This window comes from Harmonia axyridis, chromosome 3, assembly GCF_914767665.1.
Source record: "Harmonia axyridis chromosome 3, icHarAxyr1.1, whole genome shotgun sequence".
NCBI lineage: Eukaryota > Metazoa > Arthropoda > Insecta > Coleoptera > Coccinellidae > Harmonia > Harmonia axyridis.
In genome coordinates, this window is record NC_059503.1 from 5,584,187 (window position 1) to 5,608,570 (window position 24,384).

Here is a 24,384-nt window from a genome sequence, read left to right on the forward strand (position 1 = left end):
TAGTTTCGATTTTATTTTAAAATCATCCCCAGAGATCTATAATCAACATTTTACTCTGATGAAGGTTTTCCAATATGACAGCTTGAGAGTCGACAAATGACCAGAAAGCGAGGTATTCAAAAATTTTCATAAACATAACGAAGATTAAAATTCATTTTATGGTGAAAATATTCTTCATTGAATGATAAATTTCCTCATGGTAATCGCCATTTTGAATTCTCGAAAGCTTAGAATATACCTCGATTATAAAGAACAAAATTGGATTAGGCAAGAAAAATAACCATCTTCCAAAGGAAGATAAGTCTGGAAACGTTGGAACCGTACATTTTTTGGTCCTTTCAAATCCTGTTAAGGTAGAAATATGAGAGAGACCGTGAAAAGCGGGTTTCCCGATAATGCAACGGAAACTGAACCCATTGTTCCGTTTGTCTGCAGTTTCGGTCTGGTCTGCTCCTCGTTATCAAAGGAATTTTTGTTTTCTCGTATTTTATTATTTCCTTCGATGATATGAAACTTTGTGATGTATAGAACTGGGATCCAGTAATAATTGCAACAGTAGGATGTTTAACCATGTATTCTCTTGTTAGTTGGTCCTAATTGAAAGATGAATTTGTACTGGTATTGGTGATTTGTTGCAAAAATTTAAAACAAAACAGAAAAATATCCTATGGAGCCACAAAGTTTTGAGATTTTGAATGAAAAAGTCCAAGAAAGCGCCTTCGTTATAAAGATTATACATTATTTTCTTTAATTCACTGAATTTTCATTGAAATTAAAAAGAATATTTCCGTAAATATCATATCATTTGAGGGAAATTCCGAGTACTAATATAAAGGGTGTTTTTTTTAGAGCTATAAAACTTTAAATTGCAATAAACCAACGATGGATTATTCGATTGACACGAATTTTATTTATCCGCAAGATAATCTTGTGGCATTACATTTTAAATATGATTTCTGGCATATGACCACCACGGCTGGCTCGGATGTAGTCCAATCTGGACGTCCAATTTTCGATGACTTTTTCCAACATTTGTGGCCTTATATCGGCAATAACACGGCGAATGTTGTCTTCCAAATGGTCAAGGGTTTGTGGCTTATCCGCATACACCAATGACTTTACATAGTCCCAAAGAAAGTAGTCTAGCGGTGTTAAATCACAAGATCTTAGAGGCCAATTCACAGGTCCAAAACGTGAAATTAGGCGGTCACCAAACGTGTCTTTCAATAAATCGATTGTGGCACAATCTGTGTGACGTGTTGCGCTGTCTTGTTGGAACCACAGCTCCTGGACATCGTGGTTGTTCAATTCAGGAATGAAAAAATTAATAATCATGGCTCTATACCGATCACCGTTGACTGTAACGTTCTGGCCATCATAGTTTTTGAAGAAGTACGGACCAATGATTCCACCAGCCCATAAAGCGCACCAAACAGTCAGTTTTTCTGGATGTAACGGTGTTTCGACATACACTCGAGGATTAGCTTCACTCCAAATGCGGCAGTTTTGTTTGTTGACGTAGCCATTCAACCAGAAGTGAGCTTCATCGCTAAACAAAATATAATGGACGTAGTGCGCGATACGTATTCCGCACAGAACCATTATTTTCGAAATAAAATTGCACTATTTGCAAGCGTTGTTCAGGCGTGAGTCTTTAAAGTTATATACCTCGAAAAAAAACACCCGTTATAATAATGAAATAAAACCATGAAATCTGTGAGTAACCTAGATATTCGCGAACGATTTTGTTCTACAAAGTATGACAGAATGCACAGATTTGCCTCAGAATTAAAGAAACATACTCTGACACCAAATTTTTAGTTTTTTCCATAGACCTAACGTCAAAATTCGAATTAATCGATAACAAACAAACCAATTTCGAATTACAATTACATAGGTAATAGAGGAACAACAGACCTTTCAAATGATGTATCACTCGACCCCCCATGGCAGCGAAAAAAATATGGGTGGTAACTGATGACCAAAAGGGGATGAAGTTCCGAATATGAAATTCATATTAAAATTAGTCTCTATAAACAAAATTCACGAAAACAACAAAAAAACATGGTAATAATAGTTGTTTTGTTCAATCTCCCATTTTCTGATAGACCGAGAAATGCCGATACAACCCCTTGAAGGACCAACCCTGATAAGCCGATGTTTGGAAGTCTCGTCCAGATTTCCAAGAGTGAAGTTCCTCGAAAAAGGGTCAATTCGCCTGTTAGAACCCAAACTGCAACCAATACCTGCCCCAGTGGAAAGAAATGCCCTCTGAATATTTCATCCCTTCGGAAATCTATCCCTCAACGTCTCAAGTGGCTCGAAATTCCGCATCAACGGGGTTCCGAAGAGATTAAATTGAGTGCGGAGGTAGATGCGGTGGTGGGCTGAGGGTAGTTTTTCGAGAGGAATGAAAAAGTATGCCACCGGACGCTATAGGGAGAACTCTGGACCTTTTAGGGGTGGTGGTTTAGTGGTTAGAACACCGTACTTCCAAGTCGAAGGTCAGGAGTTCAACAGCTGATGAACCTAACAAAACTACAGGGTTAGTCTGTGACTTGTACATATATTTTAACAGTAGATTATTGAGGTCGAAAGGCATACTTCTTCCTTTAGCATTTTTTCTATTTGGCCTATTTTGAATTTTCATAATGAGCAATGCCACCCCCGGAAACCTGCACTCTGAATTTTTTCCTAAAAAAATTGAGTGGATACAAAAAAGACATACTTGGAAACGTTGAAATTGGAAGTCGTACCCCACCCACCATTTCTCCAGACTTGCTACCTCGGACTCACACTTGCTTCGATCAATGGCACACGGCCAGCGGGATTCGTACGCTGCCCGGAAAATGGGAGGAAGTATTGGCCAGCGATGGACAATACTTTGAATCATAAATGTATAACCAGTTTTTTAGGATAAAGCCTCAAATTTCGGGAAAAATCGGCGAAAGCAAAGTTGTACGCCTATGTATTATGACATTACAATAGTATATTCTAAAACAAGTTGCAGAATGGGCTCCTATTCCAACACGAATGCAAAACACAAGAGTGTTGAAATTGCCTTCTGCAACGAGTATTAGACGATATTTTCTCTATTTCAGTCAAGCTTAGTGAAATATTGTCGAAATGCAATGAAAAATGCAAATTGAAAATCTAGTGACTCTTGCATTGTATCTTGGCAGTTGGTGTGACTGTTACGAAAATTGACAGATTACGGAATTTGAATTTGAATCGTACGTTTCGAATTTTTAAATAGTTTCATTGAATTCGTGAATTATGTCTGACGAAATCGATTTAACAACACCAGAATTAAGAGAAATTGCGAATAATGTTGCAAATCACTTCATTATATCCAAATTATACATTATATTGACAATTATTGAAGTTTGTTGAAATTTGATAGGATTGGAAGGCAGTAGAGACAACCACAAAATGAAAAATATAACTGAAAACGATGCTGTAATGACTTCATCACAGCACTGTTTTTCGAACTGTAATGAACTCATTACGATACTGAAATAGAGAATAGAATAGAATAGAATTATTTATAATACAAGTGCAGAAAGCATTGATATTCTTCCACGAGTTCAAAATTCAAAAACGAGCCACGAAGTGGCGAGTTTTTGAATGAACGAGTGGTAGAATGAGCCTATTATACATTATTTTCTCTGATTCATTGCATTCTTATCGAAATTAATGAAATATTTCCTTAAATATCATTAAGTGATTTTTGCATTGAAAAATGTTGGTTGGCAGAACTGATTTCTTTAAGGCAAATTGATGAATTGACATATAAAGCCGTTGCGGAAAGTTCGGAGTACCAACATATAATAATAAAATATAACCATGAAAACCGTGCGAGAATATATATTCTCGCACGATTTTGTTTCACAAGTTGTGGAAGAATGAACGGAATAACCACAGAATTAGAGAAATTAATTAATTGAATAATTTTACTTATTCGTCCATCTAGTTCTCTTGTAAGTCTGTCTGTCTAATATTTTCTATTCTCAAACGAAATCTCATATCGTCGTCTTCGAATTTTTCTCCCATTCAAATCCTATCTTCACACCATCCTCGAACCGAAGTTTTAATCAACAAGATAACGTCTTTTCCCCCGGCACACAATTTCACTTACACCGCTCGGAATTAATTTCTACTCATGAAAATTCCTCCTTTGATAAGGCCGAATACGGGGGAAAAGGAAAGAAAACAATCTGCATAATTCGAACCGACGAAGGCGGTCAGAACCACGAGTTTTCCTCAGATCTTCCTCACTCCTTGCCAGTTTTCTTTGCAATTAAGTCGTTCCGAGAAACAACTCGCGAAAGCAGTATTTTTTTTCGAGACGAAGATGCTCAGAATTCGCCTGGGATTGGTTTCGTGAGAGGGAGCAGGATAAATCACGGTCTGGGGCAAAAACACGGTAGTTTTTTTTATATACAAGAAGACCGGCAGATCCTCTTTTGAAATGAATTCACGTTTTATGGGAATTCGTATTGGATCCTGGTTTGGTGTATGAAGAAAATAAAAAAAAAATGGTTCCGAAACGGGTTGGGGATGTTCAATGGGATTTCTGCACCAAAGAGATGAATTATTGTTTTATATGAGTTGGAGCGCTTTGAGCGACAGATGATCTTAGAATATATCTACAGAGTGATGACTTCAATTTCCTTCTTCAGGCTTATGAATATTAAATCAATGCTAATTATCATTTGAATAATATAATAGTTCAAAGTCGTATGAGTCATATGTTGAATTTATATTGTATCGAGGATTCAACTGCTGACGTAGAAACTATTATCCTTTAGCATTTTTTCCGATTTGGCTCGATTGAAAAGATATAGGATTTTGAAAATCCATAAAAAATTATTTTCAGTTATAACTCTCAAATGAGCCAATCGAAGGAAATGATTTTTGGAATGTAGATTTTCATTTATACGACGAATATTCTCTTGAAACAAAATCTTTCAGATTCTGATTCATGATTCTGATTCTGATAAAAGAGGTACAAAGAATGTTTTCTACAAAAGTTTCACGAAATCGACTAGTGTTTTTTTCACAAAACGAAATATATACAGAGTGGGCAACATATTGATAGCAACTTCATTTTTTCCCCTGTATATTTTTCTATATTTGACTAGTTCCTTTTCCCCTGATTTCGAAAATATAACATATGTTTGGCCTATCTCTCTTATTCTGAGTACCAGTAGAGTTCCAAATTTTAAGAACCACCTGGCAAGCTAAGTAATCAGTTTTTAAGTGGAAGACTGCAACAATACAAAATGCCTTTTTTTGAGTTATCTCGTTGGCAACGATATAATATGACATACGTTTGTTATGAATGAAACTATTCATCGAATATGCATTACACAGAAGCGGAAAAATTAGAAATATTCTAACTTTATGTGAACAACAATAAAAATAAGAAAGCTACGAGGAAGGAACATATGGAGTTGCATCCAAATCATCCAATTTATAGTGAAAAACGTATGTCAATACGTTGCCAACGAGATAACTCAAAAAAGGGCATTTTGAGTTATCGCAGCCTACCACTTGAAAACTGATTACTGAGCATGCCATGTTTCTTAAAATTTGAAACTCTTTGGTACTCAGAATAAGAGAGATAGACCAAACATATGTTATATATTCGAAGTTAGGGGAAAAAGAGCTAGTCAAATATAGAAATATATACAGGGTGTTCCATTTGAAAAAATAAAGTTGCTATCAATATGTTGCCCACTCTGTATATATTTCGTTTTGTGAAATCATTTTAAAAAACACTAGTGGATTTCGTGAAACTTTTGTAGAAAACATTTTTTGTACCTCTTTTAGTAACAAAGTTAAAAGGGGGCCACATTATGAAAAACCCGGTACAAAGTTATAAATCATTACATAACAACAACATAACAAAGAAAAAAATCTCTTGTAAAATCCACTACCCCAACATAAAAATCAAACGAATTGTGACAAACTACAAACAATAACCACCTGGTTAAACGATGAATTAATCCCGAGAAAATTGGACAACCCCCCCCCAGCACAAAAAAAAACAATAACATCTCGCTCGCCGATTCAATTTCCCGACCATAGAATTAATCCTCACGGGCTCCAGAAGTCAACGAACCAGAGAACGCGATAAAGCCACCCCAACATCATACCCCCACCCCCAATTTGGAGGGATGAAAGACCCCGAAGAGTCCCACCGGCAGACCGAAACGCTTCATTGGAGACGCCCGGCGTCCCGGGAAACGCGCGTCCTTATGTCGCGTCTCGACGTTGGGAGGGGTGGGGGTAGTAAATTAATTTGGGGGTCTCGTAGCCGAGTTTTTAACCCCTCTGGAAGAACGGTAGGGAAGGATTGATTGCTGAGGGAGGGAGAACACGTGTTTTGATCTGGGGAAATTTATATACAGTTTGTAAATTGATGTATAATGTTTTACGGAGTGATAATTTGAAGATAATAAAGGGGGATTTAAAAGAATATTTATTCTTCCTTCAAGTTATTGCCACTTGAAATTGAGGGAAAGATTTTTTAGTTTCATTGAATATCTCCTATATTGAAGAGTAAGAAGAATCTAGTATCACTATCAGCTAACGCTTTTAATGTCACTTTGACAGTTTTTCCTTTCCTATGTTTCAACGTGAAGGTGTTGGTAAAACAACTCCTACAATATTTCGCATCAGAACTTTTTGATGCTGCAGCATTTTTCCTATTCAAAAAGCAATTTAAGGAGACAAATTCAATATGCAACTTTTTTGCATCTTGTCGTATGTCTGTTTTTATTTAGGAAAATTCTCTACTATGGTTAACTCTTCCTTTTTTAAATAATATAATACATACAGTAAGTTCGAACTTGAAGTTCAACTAATAAACACGGCATTTTATAAAATCTGGGGAATGATACAGGATTCAAACTTACTGGTATCAACCTCGTTTCTTCTGTCTATCAATTAATACTGAAATCGTTCTTCAAATACTCTTATTTATGAAAATAAGCCAATTCCTTCAACGACACCGTACTAATTTGAATGACAATTTATTTGTTTGGATTCCGAACACTGACAGAAGAACCAAAAATGGCGGTGTGTGACGTCACATTAATAGAGGGTATTGGCTCAATATATTCAATTGCCCTGCAAGGTAACACAATTCTACCACAATTCACAATTAAGCTTGACGTTACATAAAAGAAAATGATTGTTTACGAGTATAAAAATCTAACAGTTACACAAACAACCCCTGATTTAATCAGCGCGAAAAGCCCGAACAAAATAGAACGAAAAAAAAACAATCCAACGACCATTAAAAGAACACGCATTTGCAGCGAGAAATGTCCTCGTTTTCACCCCCCCACCCCCACAACCCAACCGCCACAAATACACGTTTAATCTTCCCCGATAATCTCCCTGACCCCTGAACGGCGCGACAAAACCCCAACACCGACCTCAAACCAACCCCCACCCCTAAAGTTAACCCCAACTACCCCCATTTCGGAATAACAGCACCCCCTCGCCGACTTTTACGAACTTTTTATCGGCAGTAGGGGAAGTTTGGAGCGTCGAAACTTTGCGTGCATATTCGCCTATTAAGTTTCAATTTTAGGGGTGCATGGGGCGTCTTTTAAACTTTCCAATTTGTCGTATTGTTGGGCCGATTTGGTCCGGGGGTAGTAATGAGGGTTGTTATTTAACGGGGCGAATTTCGTTTTGTTCCGGAGAAACGAGAAACTTGCGTTTCTCGGTGTCTGGTTGGGTCTCTCATTAAGGGTTGGGTTGAAAGGGAATGCTAATTTACTCTAAGGTAATTAAGTGAATTGCTATCACTTTGTTGTGCGAGTCGGGAAGAAGACCAAATGAGCTCATATCTCAAATAACGGGTGTTTTTTTTCGAGGTATATAAGTTTAAGTTGGCATTACTGTTCCAGATCGCGACCGATTCAACAGCTGTCGAGTGATTTATTCCCACTATGGTTTGGCAATTCATCATGAATAGACTCACGCCTGAACAATGCTTGCATATAGTGCAATTTTATTTCGAAAATAATGGTTCTGTGCGGAATACGTATCGCGCACTACGTTCATTTCATTTTGTTTAGCGATGAAGCGCACTTCTGGTTGAATGGCTACGTCAACAAACAAAACTGCCGCATTTGGAGTGAAGCTTATCCTCAAGTGTATGCCGAAACACCGTTACATCCAGAAAAACTGACTGTTTGGTGCGCTTTAGGGGCTGGTGGAATCATTGGTCCGTACTTCTTCAAAAATGATGATGGCCAGAACGTTACAGTCAGTGGTGATCGGTATAGAGCCATGATTACTAACTTTTTCATGAACAACCATGATGTCCAGGAGCTGTGGTTCCAACGAGACGGCGCAACATGTCACACAGCTCGTGCCACAATCGATTTATTGAAAGACACGTTTGGTGACCGCCTAATTTCACGTTTTGGACCTGTGAATTGGCCTCCAAGATCTTGTGATTTGACACCGCCAGACTACTTTCTGTGGGGCTATGTAAAGTCATTGGTCTATGCGGATAAGCCAAAAACCCTTGACCATTTGGAAGACAACATTCGCCGTGTTATTGCCGATATACGGCCACAAATGTTGGAAAAAGTCATCGAAAATTGGACGTCCAAATTGGACCACATCCGAGCCAGCCACAAGATTATCTTGCGGATAAATAAAATTCATGTCAATCGAATAATCCATCGTTGTTTTATTTAATTTAAAGTTCTATAGCTCTAAAAGAAACACCCCTTATGTCGAATGATTTTTCAATCTTTAGCTTCAATAACAAGACATAAATAATGAAAAAACCACCAACAGGGTGAAAATACATTAATGTCTTGAAAGAAGTGTTTACAAGGCTTTTTAATATTGAATCCAGTGTGAACTCCAAAGATTTTGTATCGTCTTATGATTTTTGTGAGGCGTTGTTTAGTCCAACAAATGATGAGATCAAAAAAATTCCACAACCATTTCCAAAGATTATTATTATTGATGAAAGTTAACCAAAAATGATAGAATATACAGATTGATTCACATGAACTGGTTAAACTAGCTCAACGACGGAAGGAAAACACCCTACTTCCTTTTTCTCGAACGAATCCATCATAAACCGTTCGAAATATGTAATAATGGATGCTTATGGAAATGAAGCAATCATTAAACGTTGGGAAACTTGGCAAATGAGCTCGCATCGCCCTCGTTTTTCATTCCCAAATGGGAAATTCAATTATCACCCCGCTTCTACGGATGCTGATGCTGCAACATCAGACGTTGGTGTTGAATCTTCATCGCAATTGTTAATTATCCAATTATTCGATGGTGATGCTTTCGTAACACATGAAAACAATGCCCTCTTGCTCCGGTAATCGATCCAGGGGTGAGTCAGAGAGGAAATGGCTCTTTGAAATTGTTCAGACTTCCTTACATTTACGTTATGAGATGATTTTTGATGGGATTTTACGAATTTTGTTTTGCATCTTTGATCTGATTGCAGAGAAATAAAAAGTTTCATAGAGTTAGTTGTTTTCCACAAATAGCTTCCAATATAGAGGGTGCACCACGGCTAAATCCCACATATCGAAAGGCTCGTAAAAATTTCAACAGATATTGTAGAAGTGATTTGTCAGAAAGATTGTCTTTTCAAAGATATGTTCTGTAAATAACACAATCCTAATGATGGTTTCGCTGGTCCATAGGCATATTGAACCTTTCGTAGAAATTCCTAATGCCAACTAAGATTTGGGCAGAGGACATTTGGACGATTTCATCTCAAATTTCAATCTTTTGATTGTCCAGAATCGTTCGACAATGCTTGATGATCTGGTGGTCATCCCACAGGCGCAATCACAAGAGGCTCAAATCAGGACCAATGAAGCTACTCATGCAAAGAGATTACCCAAACAAGAGCTATTTCTTATAGAAAAACTTTTTGACATCGAGCTGTTGCACCATCTTGCTAGAACAAGAAGCTCCCTGAAACAAGCAATTCACCTAAAAAAAACTCCCCAGTATATTACAGACAGGTCAGAGTTCACGTTACGGTAACGCCACTGTTTTAAAAGAATAAGACTCAATCATTCCTATACACAAGATAGCACACCAAACAGACTTCTGGGAAATGAACTCACACCAAGATGAAACATTTCTGTGTGTGGCATTTATAAAGGGTGTTTTTTTTAGAGCTATAGAAATTTAAATTGCAATAAAACAACGATGGATTATTCGATTGACATGAATTTTATTTATCCGCAAGATAATCTTGTGGCATTACATTTTAAATATGATTTCTGGCATATGACCGCCACGGCTGGCTCGGATGTAATCCAATCTGGACGTCCAATTTTCGATGACTTTTTCCAACATTTGTGGCCGTATATCGGCAATGACACGGCGAATGTTGTCTTCCAAATGGTCAAGGGTTTGGGGCTTATCCGCATAGACCAATGACATTACATAGCCCCACAGAAAGTAGTCTAGCGGTGTTAAATCACAACATCTTGGAGGCCTATTCACAGGTCCAAAACGTAAAATTAGGCGGTCACCAAACGTGTCTTTCAATAAATCGATTGTGGCACGAGCTGTGTGAGATGTTACGCCGTCTTGTTGGAACCACAGCTTCTGGACGTCATGGTTGTTCAATTCAGGAATTAAAAAGTTAGTAATCATGGCTTTATACCGATTACCATTGACTGTAACGTTCTGGCCATCATCGTTTTTGAAGAAGTACTGACAAATCATCATATCATGTAATTAATAATAATAATAAATGATTCCACCAGCCCATAAAGCGCACCAAACAGTCAGTTTTTCTGGATGTAACGGTATTTCGACATACACTTGAGGATAAGCTTCACTCCAAATGCGGCAGTTTTGTTTGTTAACGTAGCCATTCAACCAGAAGTGCGCTTCATCGCTGAACAAAATAAAATGGACGTAGTGCGCGATATGTATTCCGCACAGAACCATTATTTTGGAAATGAAATTGCACTATTTGCAAGGGTTGTTCAGGCGTGAGTATATTCATGATGAATTGCCAAACCAAAATGAGAATAAATCACTTGACAGCTGTTGAATCGGTCACCATCTTGAACAGTAATGCCAACTTAAAGTTATATACCTCGAAAAAAAACATCCGTTAGAATTACCTTTTTCAATAAAAACCAAGCTGTTTTACCCATCACATCATGAGGGCTATGTCCTTTTCAAATGTGGGAGTTTCTCGTGAAGAACTCGGTATGATCTGGAATAATGTATGATCGCAACTAAGTATAAAGTTTCTGTTCGATCGAATCTTATGAGTTTTGAGTTTAAAATTTCGAGGAACTAGATTTTTTGGAAAGTAATTATATTTGCACCAATGATACATCACCATTTTTCGATATGTATTGTATCGAAACGAGAGGAGCACATGATTGAGCTCCCAAAAAGGTTTTAATGCATCTTCGGAATGAAAAAAATTCCATGTTTCCCCATCAGATCATGACTCATTTCCTGCCAGTAATGTTTTTAAGAAATATTTTCTTTTCTGCATGCTTAACAGATAACCAGCACCATCTGCAAGATCTATCAAGAAACTGGGACGAATATACTTGGCCTGTCTTCGACACTTGTTATTAGACTGAGTTCCGGTCCTGCACAGAACATTATTGTGACAAAATGAGTTGTGGGCTGGGGCTGACAAGCTTAGTTTATGAATTAATTATGTATATTTTAATTGCGTTCTTCATCATCCTACGACGTGAACACTGCAGCCTGAAATTGATACTATTTACGGTTGGCATCCGTGAATCAATGAACGTAGATAGAGGGCGTGAAAAAAAAAACATTAAACGATTCAATTTACTCGACAACGGTCGGTTCGTTTTTGTTTATGGAGCGTCGTTCTGCATAATTGATTGATTATCGTAGTAGGTTAGTTAAAGGTTGATGGAAATGTTAAATAACATTTTTGGAGTACTGCGCTTGGAAAATACTTTTATTTCCGAACTTGAGAGTACAGAATAGCACATTTTTGTCGACTTTATTCATAATGGAATTTCATAACTTTGATTTTTTATTTCACATATACAGGGTGTTCAAACATTGACTCGACGCTCTAGTACGGTTAAGCGCTGAAAATTTTCGATTTTATTCTTGACACACTAACATAAGGCTCCTGTGGAGGTAAAGGGTGTTTTTTTTAAAGCTATAGAACTTTAAATTGCAATAAAACAACGATGGATTATTCGATTGACATGAATTTTATTTATCCGCAAGATAATCTTGTGGCATTACATTTTAAAAATGATTTCTGGCATATGACCGCCACGGCTGGCTAGGATGTAGTCCAATCTGGACGTCCAATTTTCGATGACTTTTTCCAACATTTGTGGCCGTATATCGGCAATAACACGGCGAATGTTGTCTTCCAAATGGTCAAGGGTTTGTGGCTTATCCGCATAGAGTATAGACCAATGACTTTACATAGCCCCACATAAAGTAGTCTAGCGGTGTTAAATCACAAGATCTTGGAGGCCAATTCACAGGTCCAAAATGTGAAATTAAGCGGTCACCAAACGTGTCTTTCAATTAATCGATTGTGGCACGAGCTGTGTGACATGTTGCGCCGTCTTGTTGGAACCACAGCTCCTGGACATCATGGTTGTTCAATTCAGGAATGAAAAAGTTAGTAATCATGGCTCTAGACTGATCACCATTGACTGTAACGTTCTGGCCATCATCGTTTTTGAAGAAGTACGGACCAATGATTCCATCAGCCCATAAAGCGCACCAAACAGTCAGTTTTTCTGGATGTAACGGTGTTTCGACATACACTTAAGGATTTGCTCCACTCCAATTTTGTTTGTTGACGTAGCCATTCAATCAGCAGTGCGCTTCATCGCTAATGGACGTAGTGCTCGATACGTATTCCGCACAGAACCATTATTTTCGAAATAAAATTGCACTATTTGTAAGCGTTGTTCAGGCGTGAGTCTATTCATAATGAATTGCCAAACCAAACTGAGAATAAATCACTTAACAGCTGTCAAATCGGTAGCCATCTTGAACAGTAATGCCATCTTAAAGTTATATACCTCGAAAAAAAACACCCGTTATATGCTTAAAACTAAACTTTTTTGAGATATTTCGTTTGAACGTTTGAATAAGCCATCAATGAACTTCCAGTAGAGTTCTCAATGATTATCAAAAAGTCATTCTTCTAGTATGCACTCCCAAAATCTCACTTAAATAAATTCATTTATTTCGGAGTCATTAGGTTTTTTCAAAGACCTTCCAATTTAAGAAACGCCCTGTAACTCGAGAACGCATTACGTTATCTATGATCTGCTTTCTGACATCTTATTATTTCGAAAAAAGAGTCTTTATATTTTTTCTCTAATCCTTATAGTTTTCGAAATGGTGTACAGGGAAAACCTCAAGAAAATTTCTTCCAAATTTTCTCTTACCCACCAAACCAACCTACAATCCACTTTTCCACAAGCTGCATACCTCAATCGAGGGTTTATTATTTTGATCATCGATGCGACAGAGATCTAGTATCGGTTTCGTTTCTTTAATAAACTTTTACGAGGTTCATATGAAAATCAGACGATGCGGAAAACCTTATGGGATGAAAGGAAAACAGTGAAGGACTCTTTGAGTGTGTCGGCGACGTACTTGCTTTGTGTGAACGACTGCTTTATCTCAAAATGATTTATCAGCTGAAATTCGAGCTCTCTGGCGCTGAAATTTGGGTTAATAACGCGAATGAATAACGTTCCTGAAGGGGAGAAATACTAGCTGTATTGGGGGGAAAGTGAAGAATTTTCATGGAGACGGGTTGAACTTCTACTTGAACAAAGTGAATTTAGAATAGTTTCAGGCAAATTACGAATCTGGATGTGATTATCAGAAAGATGTTGGACTGAAACTGACCCTTGAGATACGCCTCAGTTAAATTCAGTGAATGATGGCGAAAATGACAAATTTTTCGTATGCATACAATCAATGTAGATACTTGTACCCGAAGGATTGTCTGAAATATTTAATCTCAGACAATTTTGTCGAAACAGAATAGATTTCAAATTTATACTTTTAACGGGTGATTTTTTTTGAGGTATATAACTTCAAGTTGGCATTACTGTTCAAGATAGCTACCGATTTAACAGCTGTCAAGTGATTTATTATGAATTTGGTTTGGCAATTTATCATGAATAGACTCACTTCTGAACAACGCTTGCAAATAGTGCAATTTCATTTCGAAAATAATGGTTCTGCGCGGAATACGTATCGCGCACTACGTCCATTTTATTTTGTTTAGCGATGAAGCGCACTTCTGGTTGAATGGCTACGTCAACAAACAGAACTGCCGCTTTTGGAGTGAAGCTAATCCTCAAGTGTACGTCGAAACACCGTTACATCCAGAAAAACTGACTGTTTGGTGCGCTTTATGGGCTGGTGGAATCATTGGTCCGTACTTCTTCAACTTTTTCATTCCTGAATTGACCAACCATGATGTCCAGGAGCTGTGGTTCCAACAAGACGGCGCAACATGTCACAAAGCTCGTGCCACAATCGATTTATTGAAAGACACGTTTGGTGACCGCCTTATTTCACGTTTTGGATCTGTGAATTGGCCTCCAAGATCTTCTGATTTAACACCGCTAGACTACTTTCTGTGAGGCTATGTAAAGTCATTGGTCTATGCGGATAAGCCACAAACCCTTGACCATTTGGAAGACAACATTCGCCGTGTTATTGCCGATATACGGCCACAAATGTTGAAAAAAGTCATCGAAAATTGGACGTCCAGATTGGACTATATCCGAGCCAGCCGTGGCGGTCATATGCCAGAAATCATATTTAAAATGTAATGCCACAAGATTATCTTACCTAAAATTCATGTCAATCGAATAATCCATCGTTGTTTCATTGCAATTTAAAGTTCTATAGCTCTAAAAAAAAATACTCTTTACATCAACAAACCAACAAGGTTTGAACGATAGATAGCACATCATTAACTAACCCAAAACGTCTGCTACCTCCAGAACCCATTTAGAAAAAAGCAACAAACAATATTGCGACACCTTTCCAGACGACGTATACCTTTCAACCTCCCCAAAAATACAGCTCACTCGGATATAAAGAGATCCACTTTAACTGGGATTAAAATAGGTCTGAAAGGCTCACATAATTCCCCACTGTCATGACATCGACGTAATACGGTGAAATTATGGACACACGAATACAGCCACTGTCCAAAAAAAGAAGCTCTCTCGCACCTTCCTCTTACCGAAAGAGAGCGAGCGTATCGGTCCAGCATCAGCATCCGATAGCACCAGAGAGATCAGGAGCGTGTTGATTCAACGGACTTCTCTCTTTGTTATTCTACCTGTTGTTGTGGCGACCGCAACATGGCGTCCGTATATACCGTCAGGCTGAATGTATATAAATAGCCATCCATCGGTCTCCGATCTATATTTCGATGCACATTTTGACGCAACTTCCGCCAAGCTTCCATTTCCGCCAACTGCGATCGAAGGTGATACAGTTATGAGGTTGTTTACCTGATTTTGAAAAATTTATGAAGTTGAAGTCTTGTTGATGACTTGGCAGCAGGTGCTTTTGAGCTGTCGTTTGTTCTTGCTTGATATGTTGTTTTGGTTATTTGTGAGATGGGATTTTTATAATGTCGTTGTTGTCGGTAGATAGATGAGCTTGAAATTAGTGTGAAGGTTTTCCAATGAGAGGTTTCGTTTTGAACTGCACTATCTGAGCAGTTCTTACTTTTAAAATTGTTATCTTTCGACATTTGACAAGTAAAACTAAGGCATTACTGAAAATGGAACGATACACGCTGATACCAAATGCTCTCTATCGTTAAGTCGCTGTCCAAGAGTCTTTCAGGCAAAAATACACTGCGCAAAAAAATTAACGCACATTATGGAAATCTCAAATTTATTCTACAACTGAAGGTAATTATTTTTATCAGAATTATGCATGCATATGTTATCCACTTTCAACGTTTTTCTTCAATACAGATGTTTTTCCCCAGCAGGAATAAAAAAAGATGAGATTATCAGATTTTGAATGTATTGCCTTCATTCTGAAATCAATTGTTCTCGATCAATTCTAGTGGTCAATAGTTTTTCTTTCGTTTGATTTTCTACACTCGATCGCTATGCAACGCGAAACACGCAATTTGATCTAAGAGGAATGTGCCCAAGCGGTAGTTTCGCGAGAAGAAGGGTGGACATACACAAGAATTGCAGAAAGGTTTGGAGTTTCCCATACAAGTATGTCCAGAATGTTGCAGCGATTCAGGGAGACAGGTATGAATGTCCGAAGACCAGGACAGGGTAGACCACGGGTAACAACTGCCATTCAAGAACGTTACTTGAGAGTTTCTCCGTTGAGACAACGGTTTGCAACCGCTCGCCTCCTTCAAAATCAGCTTGAGCAAACTCATAGGTTGCAAATTAGCACTCAGACAATAAGAAATCGCCTCAGAGAATATGATTTAAGGCCTCGTGTCGCGGCAAGAGGCCCAGCTCTTACCCCAGCCCATCGAAGGGCGCGTTTGGATTTTGCGAGAGAGCATATCCATGGGAAGAGGCTGATTGGAAAAGAGTTCTCTTCACAGATGAGTCTAGATTCTGCCTCTACCATTGTGATCGATGTTCCCTTGTATACAGACGTCCACATGAAATATATTCTAAGTGAAATTTCATGAATACTACTGGTTTCGGGGGAGGATCGATTATGGTATGGGGTGGAATATCTTTGACTGCTCGCCTAGACCTAGTGGTCGTTGATTATGGAGCTATGAATGCTGAAGGAACATTCTTGAAAAGCATGTAGTGTAATTTGCCCCATACATTGGTGAAAATTTCATTTTTATGGACGATAATGCCAGACCCCATCGTGCGCGCATCGTTCAGGAGTACCTTGAAGAGGTTGAAGTCTCTCGAATGGAATGGCCAGCAAGAAGTCCAGATCTCAATCCGATTGAGCAGGTTTGGGACAACCTCAATAGAAGGCTGAGAAGTTCAGAAAATCATTCAGCTACTCTTAATGACTTAGGAATCCAACTCAGAGAAATCTGGGAAGGATTAGATCAGAACATTTTAAGATCACTCATTTTGAGTATGAACCGTCGTTGCCGAGCTGTAATTAACGCAAGAGGTGGAAATACCAAGTATTAAATCACTCATCAGCATTCCAGTATTTTGAAAATTGTTTATTTCTCTTCTTTCACATAAGATTCGGTGAAATCCTGAATTTTTCTTCCATTTAATGTGTCTTGTTTCGTTCAAAATTGAGATTTTCAGAATGTGCGTTAATTTTTTTGCCCAGTGTATTTCAGATTTCGCTATTAAACGATTTTAGAATGAGTTCATTATTTTTGGTGTAACCCTACACAAATTTTTGTTTGTTTTAGGGGAAATAATGTGAAGTGAAGCTATAATGAGCTACCTCGGCGGCTTAGTGGTTAGAGCGTCGGACTAGTTATTCGGAGGTTGCGGGTTCGAGTCCGGCTCGAGGAGGTACTTCTTTCAAAATTGATAAATTGCCTGATTGCCGTGAAATTAATTTCATTGAAGGTATAATGTTCGAATCCCCCAGGAACAAAAAAATGTGATACTTCTCTCAACCATTCATCTACAACATCCTCTCCTACGGCTTCCGCATCGTTTTTCACCAACCCCCTAGACCGAAGGAAACCCCTACACGGGTAGAAAACCGCGGCATAATCCCCGCTGCACAGCCTGACGAATGAAGGGAGGCAGAAAGCTTGCGTTGTTAGGATTCATATACTTTTCGTATATACCCGGACGTGTTTGGTTTCTCGGCTTCCAAATCCGATTTATCCTCGGCCCCGGAGCCGTATAGCCGGTCTAATATATCATCGGTTGTATACGAAACTTCCGTAATTAGGCGGACTATGGCCGGGTTCCTCGACCGGACTGCAGGAACTGGAGAACGCTTGTTATTCGACCGCGTATCGGACGTAACGAGCCGTGCCACCAACCCTCTCTCGTCGAACTATAGGGGGTGTGAAGAGGGAGAGTGTGGGTTTCGGAAATCTATCTGGGTGGGAGTTTTCCGGGATTAGAGGATTTCGGAGTATCTCTGTCGTTTTCAGAATGCAATTGACACCTGATAACGCCAATTTGATTCAGTATATCTGCTAAAAGGTGTATTTATGCAGAAAACGGTAAAGAATTATAATCTATTACACCTTAAATTCAAGGAAAAATAAGTGGAATTGACAGAACGAAACTATCATGAATGCGGAATATCATAAACTGGGCAGCTTTAACTTTGAGGACCTTATTAAAGCTGCTACAGATCCTTAAATGGCGTAATCCCTCACGTATGATGTCAGAAGCAGAAGAATATATCTTCATATTTCCATATAAATTGAGATTAAGGGGGTCCTCATCTGCTATTGAGCAGCCTACGGCGAATTGAGTTTCATCTTTAAGGACAAAAATATTCCTCTACACTTGAAACGCAAAACCTAAGACAGCTGTATATTACCAGTGCCAACTTATGGTCTAGAAACTATGGCAATAACGAAAAAAGTGGCAGAACAACTGAGAGTAACTCAAAGGACCATGGAAAGGATTATGTTGGGTATAAGCTTGAGGGACAGAATTCCGAACACCGAAATACGAAAGACCAGGGTAACTGACATCATGAGTAGAATAGCGAAACTTAAGTGGCAGTGGGTGGCACATGTTACAAAGGCAGAGTGTGGAGAGATGGTCACAGAAAGTGACGTTTTGGAGACCTCGAGAGACAAAAAGAAGTATAGGAAGACCGAGAATAAAATGGATAGACGACATAGTCGATGTAGCCGGCAAGCAATGGATGAGAATAGCAAAAGACAGAGAAGCATGGTAAAAACTGGAAGAGGCCTATGTCCGACACTGGATGAGATGAAAGAGGGCTGAAGAAGAAAAAGAAAAAAAAAGGCCCTCTATCATCGAAACTGTCTTCGCTTTTAATCGTCATAGTCTACAGCTCGCCTTCCAGTTCCAGAGTTCTAATGAACTCCAGTATCTGGGATGGCTTCAAGGTGGTGACTTCCTCACTTCCACAAGTCACTTGTCCAAAGCATTTTTTGCGTTGGATATCGATGGTGAGGCATTCCGTCACCAGGTGTTCCGGAGTTTCTTAATCCTCCCCACAGAATCTGCAGTTTACTAGACCCATTCTCATGAAGTATTTCCCAAGGCGACAATGCCCTGTGAGAAATCCAGTGAGGAGGTGTAACATATTCCTGCTAAGATCGATATACTTTCTAGCTCTTGCAGTATCAAAGTTGAGAAGAAACTTTTTGGAATGATCCAAACCATGAAGGTTCCACTAGAGTGTTTCTCTTTTTTTATTCCTTCTCTTGAAAGTCTTTCTATATCGCATAAAGGTTCTGGACCAATGAAAAAAGTTTATGCTCTCTGTCGGGCAAGTGTGTTGGCCACTTATTTTCCTTTAGTTCCCGATAAACCAAAACCCAGAATTAACTGACTCTGTTATTCTTGCCTATTTCGTTGAGTTTTCTTCGGTATTTCAATTCCATCTCAGGGTCGATTATATGTGAGCTCAATGTTTTGAAAGCAGCCTTACTAACGAACGTTAAAAAAACAAAACTATTAGAACAAATCCTTTCTCTAGCTTTTTTTTGCCCTGCCAAATTTTCTAGTTTTCGTGAATCGTTTATAGATTCACTGTTGGGTGAAAAAAATATCAATGCTCTACCTAAAGTGGCGATGGGACACATTTACAAAACCTACCCAGAACACAACCGATTCTATCAACTTCTAGAAGCTCTAATCTTCTGAGAGGTTTCACTGATTCCTAGGAGCTTCGAATAATAAACGAACAAACAACCAAATTCAGCTGTACCAACGTTGTTCTCTTTGTAATCATTCCAGAAAGCCATCACATCAACTATCAACTCAAAACCAAGTCTATTCCAGCTATGGTTTCAACAGCACCAACACGCCAAATGAAAATATACATTTCCCCACACAGTTGGCGGAAAAACACCCAACAAAAACGGAAGTATAAACGGAAATACCAATCGACGCAATGGCTGTCATGTTGGCACACCTGTAGCAATTCCGCCACGTCCGATTAAAAACCGAGCATCTCACGTTTAGCGCTCTTTTGAGCCTCATCAATATCCTCCGCTTTGTTTGAAAAGGGCAACAGATAAACCCTGCTTCATCGACAGCCTCCAATATAAATAACCCCTTCGTTGGATATAACAGGAATAGATGTAGCAAGGGGTGACCGCAAAAAAATTGGAAGGGTAGAATCGTCAATTCCGGTCACATAGGAATCCACGTCTTGCCTCGGGAAGTTTTTTGGAATGAGATTTATCACTGCGTGGCTAGGAATCCGGAATGACTCGCCGGATGTAGGCTGGTAGATATAGAAGACCCATATATTAGGTTAGGTGAGGTTGAAGGCGATATCGAGGAATATCAACGTATTTTGTGAAAGTCTGGAAACGCTGTAAACTGGAAATTTCGATTTTATGCAATTTTTACTAGGTCTATGTGAGACCTCTCAGAAGCTTGGAGTTTCGACTGGCTAAACCAACCTTTAGTATGGTTTTCCAATTTTATTATTAAATAGATCTTTTCAAATTTCGAAGTTCGTAGTTTCGAAGGTTTCAAGTGCGTAGCTCCAGGAGAAGTGGCAGCTTCGAGAATATTAACAATTTTTTTTTGGAAATTTCAGATTATCACCTATAATATCAGAAATAATGGACTAATAATAGATCAACTGCAAACATTTTCTTGATCTACATAATCCAATCAATTGTGGTACAATATCCCCATGAAGGAATTTTCGATTTTTTTTTAAATTTCTAAGGGGGTAGGTATGAAAAATTTTAGGACATAAAATTTTTCAGGTGAGATAGAAATTCGGCTAGTCAGAGATCGTTTATTCTGGCAACGCTCACCGATTCTTTGTAGAGCTCACGGTTGCGAGGAAATTTGAACTAGAAATTTGGGAAAAAATTGAATTTGCCTCCAAAAAGTGTAATATCTCCTGAATAATTTTAGGGTTAGGTATGGAAAATTTTAGGAAAATTTTTGGACAAAAATTTTTTCATGTGAGATCGAAATTCGGCTGATCAGAGATCGTTAATTCTAATCGCTCACCGATTTTTCGTAGAGCTCACAGTTTTGAGGAAATTTGAACTCGAAATTTGGGAAGAATTTGAATTTTCCTCCAAAAACCGTTATATCTCCTTATTATGGATCACAGACCCCACGAATAAGAACGTTTTCTAAAGATCGACTCCTAAAGCACAGTAAGGTTTTAAGTGTGTACCTCACGTCCAGGAGGTGTGGCAGCTTCGGGAATATTAACAATTTTTTTTTGAAAATTTCAGATTATTACATAGAACTACAGAAGTAATGGACTCATCGCCCAAATCGGTATCCGATACGGCAAAACTACAAGAAACCAAAAAATCCGTTACTGGACCAAAGTTTCCTTTTACATTTCTCCAAACTACCAGTGGCCCTCAAAAAAAAAAGTTCTGGAGAAAAGAAGCGGGCACTATTTCAGAAATAATATCACCCTGTATTTTGAAATTTTTTATCGAAATCAGTAGTAGTTACGACAAAACTATCACTCAATATCTCGAATAAATATATTTCATTCAATATAATATACATTCGTAACGATATACTGAAATTGTGAATTTGAAAATATAAAATAAAATATAAAAAATAAATAAATAAATATAAAATATATCACAATACGACAACGTAATCTAACCATGTTGGGGACATGTGAAAATTGCGTATACTCCCTCTATCTATGTTCATAACTCTATGGAATAAGCAAAATTTCTTAGGCCTTGCAACGAAAAGTTACACTCTCTCAAGAATTACAAGAAACCAAAAAGTGTAGTACTGGACCAGAATTTTTCTTTATATTTTTTTGCATGACAGCTGAAAGGAATATTATGGATGTCGATCCAGAATAAAATCATTTTAGGATGTCTTCAGCTACCCTCAAAAGATGAAGGTCCGGAAAGTTGAAAATTGTGAAGATACTGGATGTTTTCGTCAACTACTTCTATTGGAAATCTTATTATAAACGTCAAAATCTGAAATTTTGATGGAAGCATTCCCCTTGTTATTTCCCTGTAATTTCTTCGATATTTATTCATTTATTCCTAAATATTCTGTAGCTCTCTTCTTTTCATAAATTCACAAGCAATTTCAGCTTTCCTGCAACACTTTTTCGATGGTTATAAATCCCCCTTCTACTACATCCCTCAATTAATCTCGAATTTCATACATCTTCTTCGTGAAAGGAGCCCTTCACACAGAAAACGCTTTGTAAAGAACGCAAACATCAAACTCTTTGCCACTCACCAAGGATGTTCATTCTATGAAGTGTTGAAATATGATATTTCGCCTCACTGCTATCTCTATAGAGCAATCGGGAATGCTCGTGTTTCATGTACCTCAAAGTTATACTTAACGATAACGTTGGGTTTGTTCATTTGTGGCTTCTGTGATGGGATACGATCTCTTTGAGGTTATCACGACAAACGGGAAGGTAAAGTTTGATGATTCAATATGGCGGAATACATGCATATCGAGTTTTGATCATCTCTCGAAATTTATATAGAAAGGGCCAAAATAAACATCGGGAAGGCTCCAATCTATCTGATAGTTTTTGTGCCTCAAGATTTCTTTAATCATTTTCATTTGAATATGGGACTTACACCCAGTTGCAGGAACGTTAATTAAAATTTAATTCAACATTACAATTTTAATCCTCCATTAAACGGTGAAGGTAGCCAATGGAAGGGACCTATTGGAGAATTGGAATTCAATCTGTCAAGTTTTGCCGCATGTAAACTCCATACAGTAATAAACATAGATAGAGGACGTGTACGCAATATTTACATGTCCCCAACATATATTTATTTGAGTGATTCTCGATTAAATATGCAAATTTGAATATTTGGAATCCGATATTTTTCCTAACTCTCGAACTTATAATAAGCAGAATATTTATTATTTTCTGTATCTACCCGCTGAAACCCAAGGTTTGGCAACTTTTGCTCTCCTAGTGTCATCGATTGTTCCATATCGTTTGGCGCGCTTGAAGTTTGTTTTCTGAATTTCTGATATATTTAGGTATTTATTTCATTATATTTTGAGTTTATATGAAACGTTGATTCCCTATGGGACATAAGAAGTGCGTTCTTTGTGGAGAAACTCGCGAATTGAGTGAAATATCGTATCACTGATATGTTTTCATTTCCGCGCGCTTCATGACAAATTTGATAGTTTATGTTGGGGACAAATTTGCTCACAGAAAATGACATACGCTCCCTCTATGTATGCTTATCACTCTGAGGTCGCGTGCAAACTCGAAAAAAATTCTGACAGGTGCTGTCATACAGTTTTTTCATCTAGAGCGTTTGTGATTGGTGGAAATTGAGACATAGGTACAAAGTCATTTCAAAATTTTCTGATTACCCTAAAAATTTATGCATCTACTCAATCAACAACTTGCATATTGGCAATCTAAAGTTAACTTCTCATGCTCAACCTCTGGAAAATTTCATTCTATACTACTTCCTACCAAGATAGTCCCGCTAAGGTAGTCAACAATTCAAACAATCCTAAGATCATATGTTCTAGTTCAAAAAACTCATAAAAATCGATAATCCTCTGGTTGAATTCTTCAATCTTCCCACCTTCCGACATCTAACTCTACTTGACAACCGAACAGATAGCCTATAAATGCACCAGTCTTAAAAATAGAACCCACCAAGTGGATATACTAACCGCATCTGACACACATCTCAGCCTTTTCCGTAAATAAATGCCGGTCGAACACGTGCAAACACCATCACTAATCGTTATCACGTTATCATCCTGAACCACCACCCCTGGCACACGAAAAACACTTGTACGTAAGCACAAAACCTGCCGTCCGTGCGAGCTTTAGCGAAAATCGTAGTCAAAAGTACGTGCGAACCGTTTTAAAAGGAGAATCGTTCTGATTCCAACAGGAGAAGGAAGACGCGTGTCGCCCAGTTACGAAACTGGGATGTGCAGATCATCAAACCGTTCCAGAAATTGACACAGCTGTCTGTCTGTCTGGCGGTACACCAGGTATACGCTGTGACCTCTGACGATGCAGCTCAAGAGGGGACTTCTACGTCTTTTACTAAGCATTGTGGGTTACAGAGACATACACCCAGTTGCAGGGACGTTCATTAAAATTAATGCCGCCATCAAAGTTTTAATCCTCCATTAAACATATTATTCATATTGGAGGATTAAAATTTTGATGATGGCATTGGATTTTTATTAACGTTTCTGAATGGTG

At 38.2% G+C, this 24,384-nt stretch overlaps 1 protein-coding gene across 4 annotated transcripts in view; it reads right to left on the reverse strand.

Annotated features, from left to right (window-relative positions):
- The window catches only part of LOC123675910, a 157,251-nt gene that overhangs the window by 36,865 nt on the left and 96,002 nt on the right, over positions 1-24,384 (reverse strand). Inside the window, exon 1 of one of the 4 annotated variants that reach the window (XM_045611476.1) lies at positions 23,838-23,969. The exons of the other annotated variants lie outside the window; for them this stretch is intronic. Within the exon in view, the coding sequence (XP_045467432.1) occupies positions 23,838-23,842 (5 nt within the window). The 5' untranslated portion in view covers positions 23,843-23,969. Of the gene's footprint in view, positions 1-23,837; positions 23,970-24,384 lie in introns of those variants that run through there. 4 annotated transcript variants of the gene reach the window in all.